This window comes from Diabrotica undecimpunctata, chromosome 5 (genome assembly GCF_040954645.1).
Source record: "Diabrotica undecimpunctata isolate CICGRU chromosome 5, icDiaUnde3, whole genome shotgun sequence".
Lineage (NCBI taxonomy): Eukaryota > Metazoa > Arthropoda > Insecta > Coleoptera > Chrysomelidae > Diabrotica > Diabrotica undecimpunctata.
Window position 1 is genome coordinate 94,925,477 of NC_092807.1, and position 14,185 is coordinate 94,939,661.

At 34.1% G+C, this 14,185-nt stretch overlaps 1 protein-coding gene across 3 annotated transcripts in view; it reads right to left on the reverse strand.

Moving 5' to 3' along the window:
• mys (position-specific antigen beta subunit myospheroid) overlaps window positions 1-14,185 on the reverse strand; it is a 78,015-nt gene that overhangs the window by 11,242 nt on the left and 52,588 nt on the right. For 2 of the 3 annotated variants that reach the window (XM_072532248.1, XM_072532250.1), the window contains exons 5-9: window positions 13,245-13,329; window positions 7,609-7,779; window positions 6,935-7,321; window positions 3,195-3,362; window positions 379-615 (exon numbers count right to left, since the gene is read on the reverse strand). In XM_072532248.1, coding sequence (XP_072388349.1) covers window positions 379-615; window positions 3,195-3,362; window positions 6,935-7,321; window positions 7,609-7,779; window positions 13,245-13,329 — 1,048 coding nt within the window. The remainder of the gene's footprint in view (window positions 1-378; window positions 616-3,194; window positions 3,363-6,934; window positions 7,322-7,608; window positions 7,780-13,244; window positions 13,330-14,185) is intronic. The other variant, XM_072532249.1, reaches the window with a different exon arrangement.

The following is a 14,185-nucleotide window of genomic DNA, read 5'->3' on the forward strand; positions in this document are numbered from 1 at the left end:
GGGAATTTCTTGAGTAAATGGTTCATATAGAATGGATTCAGGAAAGTGAATTAGTGCATATGACAATAAAACTGCTTCCATTTGTTGGTGTCTTTATTGCCTGTAATATTCCGCATAATTCTAAAGTGTATACGTTGTAGGTGGTAGATAGGGTTGCCTAATTACAACTTTATGGAGGTGCCGTAGAAGTACGTATAGCGGTTGTATTTGAGACATTGATGGTACCTATGATAGAATATACTATGTTTTGCTTTAATTACTTTTATACTGTAAAATATTCCTGCCATTTCATAACAAGTATTAGATATGAACAAAATTGTATTATAACATTACAGAAGAAGACTAACGTACATAATTCTTATTCTACTCAATACTAACCTCATTTTCGTTCTGTCTTGACTCACAAATGCACTTTTTACAGACGCATTGTCCTCTGTCGGAACATTCTACTGCATTTGGCACATCAGGTTGAATACAATCGGTGGCAGTGATATTAGTCGGTAGATCATCTGGAAGACATTCACAATGTGGTCCGAAGGCGCCGGGATAGCATTCACAAATGCCGCATTTGTATGTGCCCATGCTTGAACATGCCGGGGCATTTTCTTTATAATACTGAAAAGAAAATTAAAGTCATTAGAACTAAATATTGTTAATATACAACTAACTTAAGTTCTATATTATTTCATTAGAAATTAAACCATCGTTTGCACACAGCATCAGTCCAAATGAGCAAGAGTAATACTCTGTTCTAGTACTAATCCTTCTAAAAGAGTATTATTTATTCTTGCAGATTTGGACTGATTTACAAGACGAAACATTTCCGCTAATATATGGAATAGTAACACCTAGCTTTGTTTCTTTTTTCCTCTTACTGAGACCTTCAATGTCGTCCATGTTTGGACATAGGCCTCTCCCAACTCCTTCCATTGGTCTCTATCCTGAGCAACATATTTCCAATTTGTTCCGGCTATTATTTTAATGTCATCAACCCATCTCATCACCTCGACTTTTTTTTTGATCTTGCCCAGTCGTTCCTCTTTTTATCTGACAGTTGTATACCTAACATTGCTCTTTCCATTGTTCTTTCTGTTGTGGCTAGTTTATTCATGTTTGCCTTGGTTAGGGTCCAGGTTTGACATCCATATGTCATGATAGGAAGGATACATTGGTTAAACGCTTTGCTCCTCAAGTATTGGGGTATTTTGCAGTTCTTAAGTATCCAACTAAGTTTTCCAAATCCTGCCCATGCTAGTCTTGCTCTTCTAGTAATTTCCGCACTTCGGTTTTCTTTGTCAAGTCCAAGGATTTGGCCTAAGTAGATATATTCCTGGATTTGTTCTATCTCACTGCCATTCATAGTTATACATCTGGGGTCATCTGTATTTGTCATTATTTTATTAACGCTAATGCCATAGGTTGACCAATTTGTAGTTTTGAAGACGTGTTCTAGGGCTAGGTTGAAAAGGTTTGGCGATATTACATCTCCTTGTCTCACTCCTCTCTTAATGGGGATGGGATTTGTATTTTCCTCTAGTTGTATTATCATAGTTGCATTTTCATATATATTATGTATTAGTTGCCTATATCTTGAATCTATTCTACAATTATTAATAGCTTGTTCTATGGCCCACATCTCGATACTATCAAACGCCTTTTCATAGTCGACGAAGGCAAGAAATACGGGTAGTTGGTATTCATTTGCCTTCTCTATCAATGTTCTCATTGTCAGCAGATGGTCTTATGTACTATATCCTTTGCGAAAGCCAGCCTGTTCACCCGGTTGGTAATTGTTCATTTTGTAGGTTAACCGGTTGTTAATAATTCTCGTAAATAGTTTGTATAATTGACTGAGCAACGATTACTAAGTGTAACAAATAAATAACACATGGGGATATAAGCTTGAGAAATCAAGTTTAATTGAAATTTAATGCTATTTTTTGTGATAAAAATAATACATCATGCAGAAACACAACGAGTTAGGCGAGAGGAGATGTGCATAATACTTTTTGCAAAAAAGACATATAATTGGCAAAATCAGTTACTATGCAAAATAATTTATGTTTCCATTCTATTGGCTAGATTATTCTTTGAAGACATGGGTATGAAAAATGTAATTTCATTGGTCGGTTTATCCTCTGAAGTCATAAGTAAAAAAAATGTACTAACAAGAGGGGATTTAGGGACTTTTAGATTGGTCTGACCCTTTCAACTCATGCAAACTTCAAAAAAAGCTATAAAACCCTAGGTACTCTAAATTATATTTCATTTAATTAAACTGCGGCAAAATTCTTTCGCATTTAAAAAAATTACCGGGTGTAAACAATTTGAATGAAGTGAGTTCAGATGGTAGTGTCGAAATAACTGAAGGTGATTTTAAGTGTCACCGCCGTATACAATACAAATTATTTCAACAAGAAGTTCTAAGATAAAATCAAAGTTAGGCGAATTGATTTAAATGGCAGCTTACTGTTTTTTATTGGGAATATGCCACAATTTTCCTTTACAATAAGTTTAATTTAACATGTTGATTTTCACTTCGAAAATCGTTTTATATAAATAAAATTTATTAATGTTTCGTATTTTAAGTACGATTTCCGAATTGGAAATCTAAACATCAAAATAAGCTTATTTTAAAGTCACATTGTGCCTTATTCCCAATAAAAATAATAAACTGCATTATGACGACACAATAAAAAAGCTTCATACAAAATTTGTTATGCCTTGCGTATTGCTTGGGCAAAATTATCTTGTTTTATTCAAAATTGGGTTACAATTTCGTCAAATAAAAATGCGAAACTGTAAATCTTTCATGGATTTAAAAAATTTTGTAACAGTATTTGTGTCAATTAGTGTTAGATGTTACCTCCATTTTGAGTCCTTAAAATGTGTAAGTAACAGTGTCGGAATAGGGTCCGGGGGGGGGGGGTTAACCCCCAAAAACCCCCCCTCGGTGCGCCACTGATATATATATATACTTAGATAAATACTGAAAGAAGATAGAAATAATATGATGCAAATAAATATATTTTGAAAAACAAAATATTAATAATATCAATAAATATCACTTTCTAGCTAGATAGAAGAGGAGCTACTAATAAATATTTCTAGTATATATTATAGATCCTAGTACGAGGGTGTTGTTTTATTGATAAAAAATAATAAACTATAAACTGGTAAATCATTAAACTTACCTTGTCGCCGGGTCTTTCGCAGTTACATTCACATAACATTTCTAAATCGATGGTCAAACTTTCATTGATACCAACCGGGTATATCTGAATAGTCTGGAAATGATCTGCTCGGTTTTTAGGACACTTTAAGACTTCTATATCGATTTTGAACGTTACAACGTCGCCGACCTAAAATTCAAATCAGTTTAGGAAAATAAATTAAGTAAACACGTTAAAAAAATAATATGAAAGCTACAAACAAGTTTTTTTATATAAAATTTTGTGGAACTGTCACTAACTGATGAGGCCCAAATTAACGCCGACACGAAGTGACACTCCTTAGCGAACAACATTCGAACCACGAGAATGGTGATGAGAGGGAAATAAATATTGGCGAAGAAGCGAAATAATAAACGGAGAACGTTTGAGAATACGGCAATATATAGAAACGATGGTGTATAAATCCCACAATATATACAATTTTTGCAGGTTTTCATCTCTCACGTAAATAAAAGACTCCAAATTTAGTTGAAAAGTATATATAACCAAAAATAGAAAACAAATCGAACTCAAAACATGAAAATTCTACAGATTCGTAGAAATAAAATCCAAATTAAATGTGAAGAATGAATTATCATTATATAACGCCACAATCCAAGAAACCATATACTAGATAAAATATATCATAAAAATGAAACGGTGAGTAAAGTACATTCGTTCAGCAAATTCCCAACTGTCAACAAACGCACGTGTTGATATTCGTCCTCTCATTCGTCAAGGAGCTATTAAATATAATTTATTGCCTTAAGCCAGACGGATTCTCATTTTACAGGTCCAAACTTGCTAGTCTGTTTAAATTCAAATTGTACCGTGTTGGTTTTTAAGTTAATATATTGTGTGTTATATGTTATAGTTATTGTTTAGTTATTTACTGGTCGTGTTATTTTTTAGAGTTTAGTTTAAGTGTGTAGTAAACTTTTAGTATCCAAAAACAAAGTATTTGTTAATCAAGAGTAAAAATAGCTTGCGGTAATCACTTTATTATAGGTAAGAGAAACCAATACATGGAAAAGAAAATGCGAAGGCATGGGAGTACCGGTACGGAACGAATACCTATATACGTTAAGTTTTGCAGACGATCAAGTAGTGATTGCACAAGACCAAGACGACCTCAGCTACATGATGAAGAAACTACAAGAAGAATATACCAAGGCTGGCCTAGATATTAACCTCGCGAAAACAGAGTACCTATCTACAAGTGAAGAAGACATAGAAGATCTACAGATTGATGACAACGTAACAATCAAAGGAAAGGATAAATTCAAATACCTGGGGTTTATAATCACGAAAAAGGCAACAACAGAGGAAGAAATTACACAAAGATTAGGACAAACAAGAACAGCAATCCGACAACTTAACTCAGTATGGTGGGATAGACACCTAAATATGAAGACAAAAACGCAGATTTATAAAACATTAGTGCGAAGTATTATGACATATGGGGCCGAAAATTGGATCATAAACAAGAAAAACAGCAGTAAGATAATAGCAACAGAGATGGAATGCCTGCGAAGATGCTGCAGAGTAACAAGAATGGATAGGAGAAGTAATGACGAAATAAAGCAAAGAACATCAATAGAAACAGACATACTAACATATATAGAACAAAAAAGACTAAAGTGGTATGGACATGTAAGAAGAGATAGCGACAGCAGATGGATAAAAAGAATAACCGAATGGAGCCCCATAGGAAGGAGGAAAAGAGGACGACCCCGAAAATCCTGAAGGAACGAAGTAGACGACGCCATGAGTAAGAGAGGACTAAACGATGGAGAATGGAACAACAGAGAGAGATGGAAACGGTTGAGCGAGGGAAGGCAGTGAATACTGTAGAATCCCTAAATATATATATATAGAAACCAATATTTTAATTTATTGATGACAAGTTCAAAATCAGTTGAGTATCGTAAAAGTATTGTTAACTCACTAGATGAATTTGACAGAAAAGCAATAAGAAGAATAATCCATCAATTCTTTTTTTTGAAATGAAATACCCCCAATAGACAAAGTTCTGAGGGTGGTAAACGAAGACCCGGTTTTGCCTAACTTCAAAAGAACTACGTTTTTTATTTTATTGAAAGAAATAAATTTCAATAAAAGTTTCAACGTTGTCAGCGAAACAGCATTTTGATGGACAAGGACGAAATTGTCTTGTGGAGAATTTCTGATAAAAATTAAGTCCTACAGAAATGAAAACCGCAAAATTTACTACTTAGACGAGACTTTTTTAGGTGGACTTTCTACGGGGTTCAAAAATCCTGCAGGTGAATGTTTATGTGCTTTTTCAATTCAAGTAAATTTTAAAATAATAAAATTTTCAGGAAAAGGAAAAAGATTAATAATCTGTCACATTGGCAGTGAAGATGGATTTGTTCCAGAAGGGCTGTGGGTGTTTGAATAAAAAAAAAGTGGGGACTACGATGAAGAGATGGACGGGAAATCATTCGAAAATTGGTTCAAAAATATACTGCCCCGATTAGAAGACAACTCCATCATCGTATTGGACAACGCGTCTTATCATTCCAGAAAATTGGAAAAAATTCCAACTACTGCTTCTAGAAAAGCTGACATCCAAGCGTGGCAGAAATCAAAAGATAAAGGGTTTGAGGACTCCATGTTAGGGGTGCAACTGCTGGCTATCGTTAAGGAACATAAGGGACAATATAATAAATATATCATTGATGAGATGGCAAAAATCCAAAACAAAGTAGTGTTAAGAATAATAATAAGTTAAGAAAAATAATAATAGTTTCAAAAGTAAATATTTTTAAAAATCATATCATACACCTCAGTACCACCCTGTTTGGCTTTCAGGTGCATTTGTTTGCAGTTGGGAATATGTAAAATGAATGTAGTTTAGTGGTTGCAACGATAACTATTATTGCTTGCATAACTAATAGCAAAAAATTTAAAAATAATCAGATTTTAAATAAATACAGAGGTAAAAAGAACCTAATATACAGAGATAAAAAGTTTACTAATGAATTTTAATTAAAATTTAAAGACCTGAAGCTGGCTATAGCACATATGTATTGAAAAATAGTTTAGGTATGTTCAAGGTCAACTCTACGTCAACCAATCCCCTGTAGAAAGAGTGACGCACTACAACTACCTCGGCACCATAAATAAATGAAGAATGGACCAACAACCAGGAGATTAGAGCACGCATCGGAAAAGCTAGATCCACCTTCAATCGGATGGGGGTTTTCTTCAAGAGTCACCTCTCTCCTGATACAAAAGTAAGAATGCTGCGATGCTACGTCTTCTCTGTCCTTTTTTATGGTGTTGAATCGTGGACCTTGAACGACGATATGTGCAGAAAACTGAAAGGATTTGAGATGTGGCTATATCGGAGAATGCTTAAGATCCCGTGGACTGACCGAGTCACAAATGAGGAGGTCCTCAGAAGAATGAATAAGAACCGAGAGGTACTGACCACCATCAAATCTCGAAAGTTACAGTTCTTCGGACATATTATGCGAAATGAATCCAGATAAGCTCTCCTTCAAGCCATCCTGCAAGGAAAAATATTTGGAAAACGAGGTCCAGGAAGAAGAAGAACATCTTGGTTAAAGAACCTTAGAATCTGGTTCAATACAACATATGTGCAGCTTTTCCGCGCTGCTGCTGCTTTGCTGCAATCAAATTTCGTATTGCTATCCAATATAAAACATTACGCATTATGCAAAATATGAACCTACCTTTATATTTCCACATTTATTGGTATTAACCAAAGCTCCTGTGGAATTCAAACACCTGGTGAAAAATTTAATGCTCAGTGCAGCAGAGGCGTTATGTTTCATCTGAACCGTGGACGAAATTTGTTCATACTGTTCTTTAATAAGGGAAACGATATTTGAACTGTCGCCTTCCAATTTTCCCACTGATGCACCCTCGATAGTCTTGGCGAGCTGCTCGTAGATGTCAATAGTGGTTTTGGTTACGGCAAAAATGACGTTGATTGAATTTTTCTTTACGCTCAAGTTGATTTGTTCGATCGAGGGGTAGTCTTGGTAAGATGACTGTGTGTAAAAACCTTCGCGGGATAAGTGGCACAATCCATCGTTGGGTTTTACAATACCTCCGAGCTGAAAAAAAAAATATAAAGAATGGTCTACTTAAAATTAAACATGAAACTTAAAGACAGCTGTTAGATGCAAATAACTTTTTGGTTATAGCTAGTAATGCAACAGTCACACAATTTATCTTCCTTTTCTTCCACATCTTTACTGCAAAAAAATCAGCTGTGAACTAAATATATTTCAGAATAATATCTTAATGATTATTCTTAATTTTTTGAGCAAAATTAATCATAATTTTGACTGTCTAGCTACGGCTTAATAGTTTTTTCTTATTATAATAAGGATATACTTACTTTTCCATCTCCAGCGTAGTGAAAACTGGCGTCTGTAGAAAATACCAGCAATTTTCTAGCTTGTTCTCTCCAACCAATCTCATTACGGCATACAATGGCTTGCATTATGGCATCGAAACCTCCCTCGGGTGCGTCCAAATTACCAGAAACGTTAGCTTGTTTCACCATACGCTATATAAATTAAAAAATAAGAGATATGTCCCGTCAAAAGTGGAATAATAAATTACTTTACATTTTTTACACTTTTTTTATAGTCATTTTGAATTTATTAAAATTTTGTTTTTATTGCCCAAAAATCACTTGAATAAACTTTTTAAAAAGCATATAAAATGCTACCAAATGCTTTCTAGTTCGTTTAAAATTAAAATCAAAAAGTAGATTTTTGATATTTTGTAATCTTTATAACAACGTTTTTACTTTTGAAAAGCTTTTAGCAACAATTTCTTTCAATGAAAACTGGTAAAGTAGCCGGTGCTAGAACAGAATCCTACAATATTATTAGTTAATGTAAGAACTGGTGAAGATATCAAATCCACCTTATCCTATTGTACAGAGTTTTTGTATGTCTTTAACCAGACCCGCCATTTAGGCAATAATGTTAATAGTATCAAAGCATAAGCTTGTGAAGAAAATACAAAGAACTACAGTGAACATCGTACTACAACACTAAGGCTTTGGCAGTAAAAAAGTTCGGTTCGGATTACAAATTATTGAACAACGATGCCTTTATATGAATTAAAAAGTGTATGTGTTTCATAGATTTCGAAAAGGCTTAGGCTAAAGTATAACAACACACAATGTTACAAATTATAAACGACAATGCTTTAGATAGTAGAAACAAGAATAATTTCAAATCTATATTGCAAGCAGACTGCGAGGGTTAAGATCTTAGAAGAGGGTTTCTTAATTATTAATTTAAGGTAAAATAGATAGAAAAAGAAGTGTAGACCCAAGAAAAATACCCTGACTAGAGAACTTGTGTGAATCGTGTAACTCTAGTTCAAGCCTAGTTGAAAGATCCTTGCTCATAGAACCTAGAATGCACATCAACGCAAACCTAGCGTATAGTCAAGCTTTAAAGAAGCTCCATGAAGCAACAAGCGGAAAGCGTCCAAGGAACCTCCAACGTGTAGTCATTTTTCTGCACGATAATGCTAGGCCTCATATTGCCAAAGTAGTGAAAGACAATCTACAACTAAAGAAATGTAGGATATTAGAGCACCCACCCTATAGTCACCGGTTATCTCTTTGCGATTTTCACATCTTTGGGCCACTGAAAAAGGTATTAAAAGGTAATCGTTTTCAGTCAAATGGAGAAGTAAAAAATGTCGTAAAAGTAGCAACAGCTACAAGAATTCTTTAAGCAGGAAATACATCGGTTGGTGAAATAATGGGATATCAATTTTTTCTGGGCCAAAGATGGCCGACTACTGCGATAGAAACTTAACTGCCCTATGCTCAATCAGAAGAGACAGAAGGAAGGAGATTAAACAGCAGCACAGCCTGCTCCAGATAGATCTAAGTTACATTAATCTTTTCTGAAATATTTATTTTGCAATTATAAGCAAAGAGGTCCAGCTTAAGGCTGAAAACTGACGAGCCTCTATGAAAAAAAAATTGAGATCAAACGACCTTATATATTTGGAGTTTTTTTTATTTAATTCAAATAGAAATGTATCCCAAAACAAAAATATAATTTCAAAAAATACCACTTACTCTTTTTTTAGTCTTGTTATCTTTGCATTAAGATCTTTTTGACATTTAATGAACACTAACAAGCCTTTACTTTCGTACAAACTCTACAAATTATAGTGACTTATCTTGTCAAAAATTTGATCGAGGAGAAACTTCAGCTAACACCATAGCTATTTTACTTGTCTAGTTGAAAATGAAATAAACACTGTTTACTGAGGGAGCAAAATTATATGAACTTCTCGAGGTGAAAAGTAACTAAATACTCTTTCAACAGGCCTCTTCTAAGAGACATGGTACATGTTCTACGGGTACATGTCTGCATTGTGGCGGGTATCACTACCAACAAGAACGATCAGTACTCTGTGGTAGATCGTAAAAATCCAACACAAACGTTGGTTTCTTAAAAATTTGATGTTGAACATATTTGTCTAAATAATAGTTAAATACTTCTGAAATAATATCAAACTAATACTAATTTTTGACTTAAATTTCAAGAACTCTACTCACATTCAATGGCATTTTTTGATTACTTACTTTGCGGATATTTTTTTACTGTTTTACCTAAATGTAAAGTAATTTATAAAATTAAGTTAGTTACAGCTATATCTAGAGTTAGTTAAAAGTTGGGGTAGTTAATGTTTAATGGAAAATATCTGAAGATACTACAGTTAAAATTAGTAGAGTAACTTATACAGGCAAACTAGAATAGGCCTGAAGAAATTGTTTCTATCTGCATTCATATTTTGAGGCGATTATTACAAATATTCCTAGTATTAACAATTTAATAATAGAGTAACAAGAGTTAAAGCAGCCTCAAAATCTGAACACCTATATAATATTTTCATGATGCGATATATACAACATTCAAAATATGTATTAGTATCACTACCTAAGTTATCTATCACCAAACTAGACTGTTCATTCCTATTATAAAATGCTGAATACCTAAAACGTTATAAACGATAAAAAAACGTGAAAACTTTGCCATTCGAAGCGTTATTTAAAAAATGCTTAACATCAAGCAAATTCAACACACAAAAATAAAACAACAGGTGCACAAACATATCATAAGACTCCATTGCGTGTACATCCACAGAAATCGCTAAACTTTGTGAACTGTATCGTATCGTTCAGATATAACTGAAATATTGTCTATCATCTATACCTGAAATTGTATCAGCTCATAAGGTTTGACGATTTAAAACGAATAAAAAGTGAAAATTAAAAATTAAAAACTTTTTATGGACTCAGTATGATTTTTTTTGCGATAAAAAGCCCATAAAAACACCACAATGTGAACAATATTTCATATTGATGTAGGTATGATGAAGTCTTAGATTTATAGAGTCTGCAGGGGATTTTTGTAAAACAAAACTAGAACAACTAGAACAACGATAAGAACCATATGGAACTTTTTGATTCTAAATATTTAATCTACTTATTCAATTTATTTAACAAACTTTTTGTGTGCTAAAAGTAATATAACTAGATACGAAGATTAAAAATCGAGACTGTTAATTATGTAAAGAAATAAAATGATTCTTCTTTTTTACAATAAACTGTTATAGAAAGTATAGTTCAGTTAGGATTTTATCAAATCTGGTAAAAGTAGGCATACCTAAAATATGTCTTCTAACTCTTCTAAATAAATACCTGTAGTACCTCACTTTTTACTAAGGCTTTTCTTTAATTTCTGCAGCTAATTCATCAGCTCCATATTTTATAAATTAGTTATATACTCAGTGAGATTAGAAGTGTTACACCCAGAAGGAATAATTTCTTGAACTTATTTTTTTGACAACATGGTAGATTTACATCAAGAATGAAACGATAACGTTGTCAAGACAACAAGATAAACAAGTAATCAAAACAAAATTAATAATGTGTTTGGCGACCCCATAGCTGAATACAGTCCTGTATACATATAGGCATTGATAAAATGAGATGATCGATGTCTGCTTGTGGTGTTGGTACAAAGTGGACAATCTCCTTCCCATCGCATCCCATACATGTTCGATAGGCTTTAAATCCGGAGTACGGCGCGGCCACGGCAAAACATTAACGCCAGCTTTTTGGAGAAAGTCCATAGTTTGACGAGCAATATGGGGACGTGCTCTCGACGGCCGTCGAGATAAGGCAGTAAAGTGGTTTGTAAGATGTCATCAACATAACGCGCAACTGTCATATTGCCTTGAATAAACACAAGTGGTGATCGGCTACCATAGGCAATAACTCTCCAAACCATTACTCCAACTGTCCTGTGTACATGCCTCTCAACAGCAAACCTGATATCTCGTCGTTCTCCATGGCGGCGTCTTACCATCCTACGACCATCATGCATTCCTAAACAGAATCGCGATTCATCGATGAATGCTACATTACGCCATTCTGCCACCCAAGGCTGCCGTTCTCTGCACCAGTTCAAATGTTGATGACAATGGTCCGCAGTCAAAGGAAGCACTAGTCGTGGGCGGAATGAAACCAGTCCAAAGGCTCGAATGCGACGGTTTAGTATACGCATACTGACAGGTCTACCTACTACTCCAAACCATTGGTCAGCAATTTGACGCGTAGTAGCAAAACGGTCTCGCAGAGCCAGTAATCTTAAACCCCTATCTTGACGCTCTGTGGTACGCCTCGGTTGACCAGTTGGTCTTCTTCGTGTTGCTCTACCTTCGTTTGTCCACTTACGATAGCCGTGCATATCCTACTTGTCGTACAATTAACACGACGGCCAATTTCGCGATACGACAAACCCATATCTCTATACGCAATAATTCTACCCCTGTCAAAATCGCTAACATGGTGGTATTTTTGGTGTCGTCGTGGAGGGGTTCTTTATGATCATCATTATTTTTCTTCCGGGATAATTCGATTTTCGTGGGTTTTTAGGGTGTATTTTTGGTGGGCTGTTTTTAGTACTTGTATGTTCCAGGTCGCTTTAAACTGTGAGTTGTGTGGTCTGATGTGCTGCGGGGGAGGTAGGTATAGCAGAGAAAGGGAACATTGTTATTAAAAGGATCTTTTCAGGTTTTCTTTTATTTTTATTAGTTTATAAAATGCGTTTATGTGAAATGCGTCGGCTGTAGCTGTTATAACCCTAGAGCATAATTATTCCTTTCTGTGGAAGCAGAAACCTCGAAGTTGGCTATTTATGTATTGACAGTAAAAGTGTGAATTTCCTACAGTACATCAATATATTCTTCAGGGATTTCGTTGCTAGCAGAAGTGGTAATTTAATGTGAACGTGGGGAAGTGGGGAGATAATCGAAGAGTTTTCAAGGTGTTTTAAGCAAAGAAGTTTCGGCTACGAATACTTTTTACAGATTAACTCCTGCTCAAAGACAAGAATTTCTCGTGTATGGTACGTATGATAAAAAAGGCGATGTGTTTCCCCGGGAAGGAAGCAGTAGCGTTTTTACTTTACTTTGCGCAGGATTATTCTTTTCAAACTTCACAGCTTTTGTAATGTAATTACTAAGCAGAGAGCAAATGTTTGCCCTGTACACAATCAGTGGATGTCTATAACTTTTGATATGACTTAACGTTTTTGTGTGCGTAGACCCTAATTTACCGCACAGAGTGTTGTCTAGCCCTTTTCTTGCCATGTCAAGGGTAATTTTCCAAATTTGATCCCAAAGTTTCTTTTTTCTTATTATGGTTCTATGCATAATGATCTTTGTGATATGCTAATGTAGAAGTATGCCTACACTTTACCAGACACAATTTTATATAATGCGTTAAATAATTTACAGCAACATCTAAATATAAAAAATCCAACACCGGAAAATTAGAAAAATATATTAGAAAAGTAAAAAGAGCTTTACAGAAAGAAATGTATAGGATATGTTCTTCAGTAAGTTAATGGGTGATTGGTTTAGTATTAAAATAGAGTTATTCAAATAAATTGGCTGGCGGGGGTTACGCTATCACGGACTTACTGAAAACAGTTGCGTATTTGTCGATAGTCTCAAGGCATGTTTGTAGCCGTAAGGAGCAGCACAACCTTCGCAAGGGTGTAACAAACTATAAAGAAATATTAACAATTGACACCAACGTTTTTTGTTCTACACACTTTTCGATACATTATACAGTTTAATTTTACGACAAAAATAGTATGGAGTATGAGGAAAACACTAAAATAAGTTTAAGCGAAATAAACATTTAAATAAATAAAAAACTAAAATAAACATTTTCAGCGAGAAGTTCTAATTCCTAAAAACTATATTACTTGCCTTGTACATTAACCAAACTACTAAAAAATTTGAGGTTATGAATAAAAATAATGAAACATTTATTTATTAAATTTATTTTGTTGTGATATAATATTGTTGTGTTTATTAAGTTGTGATATATATATATATATATATATATATATATATATATATATATATATATATATATATATATTGGAGAGATCTTTTATATCGGTCTTATTATTGATACAATTTTGGTTTTTTTATGATAACATACGTATCTCCAATATACATATTTTGTTTGAGTTCTGTTCTTTATCTAAAATCTGTACATTTTCAAAATCAAAAACATGGCTATTGTCTAGAGAGTGTTTAGCTAAGGCTGTAGTGTTTAATTTGTTGGTTTGTACACTATGTTTATGTGCTACAACCCTTCTATATAGATATTGGTATGTTTGTCCAACATATGTTGAATGGCAGATGATTTTTAGTAACATTGGGTTTAAATTTAAAAAAAATATTTTTCGGATGTTTTTGACAACTTACGTTCAACATTAATGTCATATATTCCCAGCATTTTCGACATTTGTTCGCAGAATCCATTAATGGATTCAGTATGTCGGTAATCTTTCGAAATGCCCTTCGCGTTTTGATGCTAAAGAGAACACCGTAAATGCAACAAACTA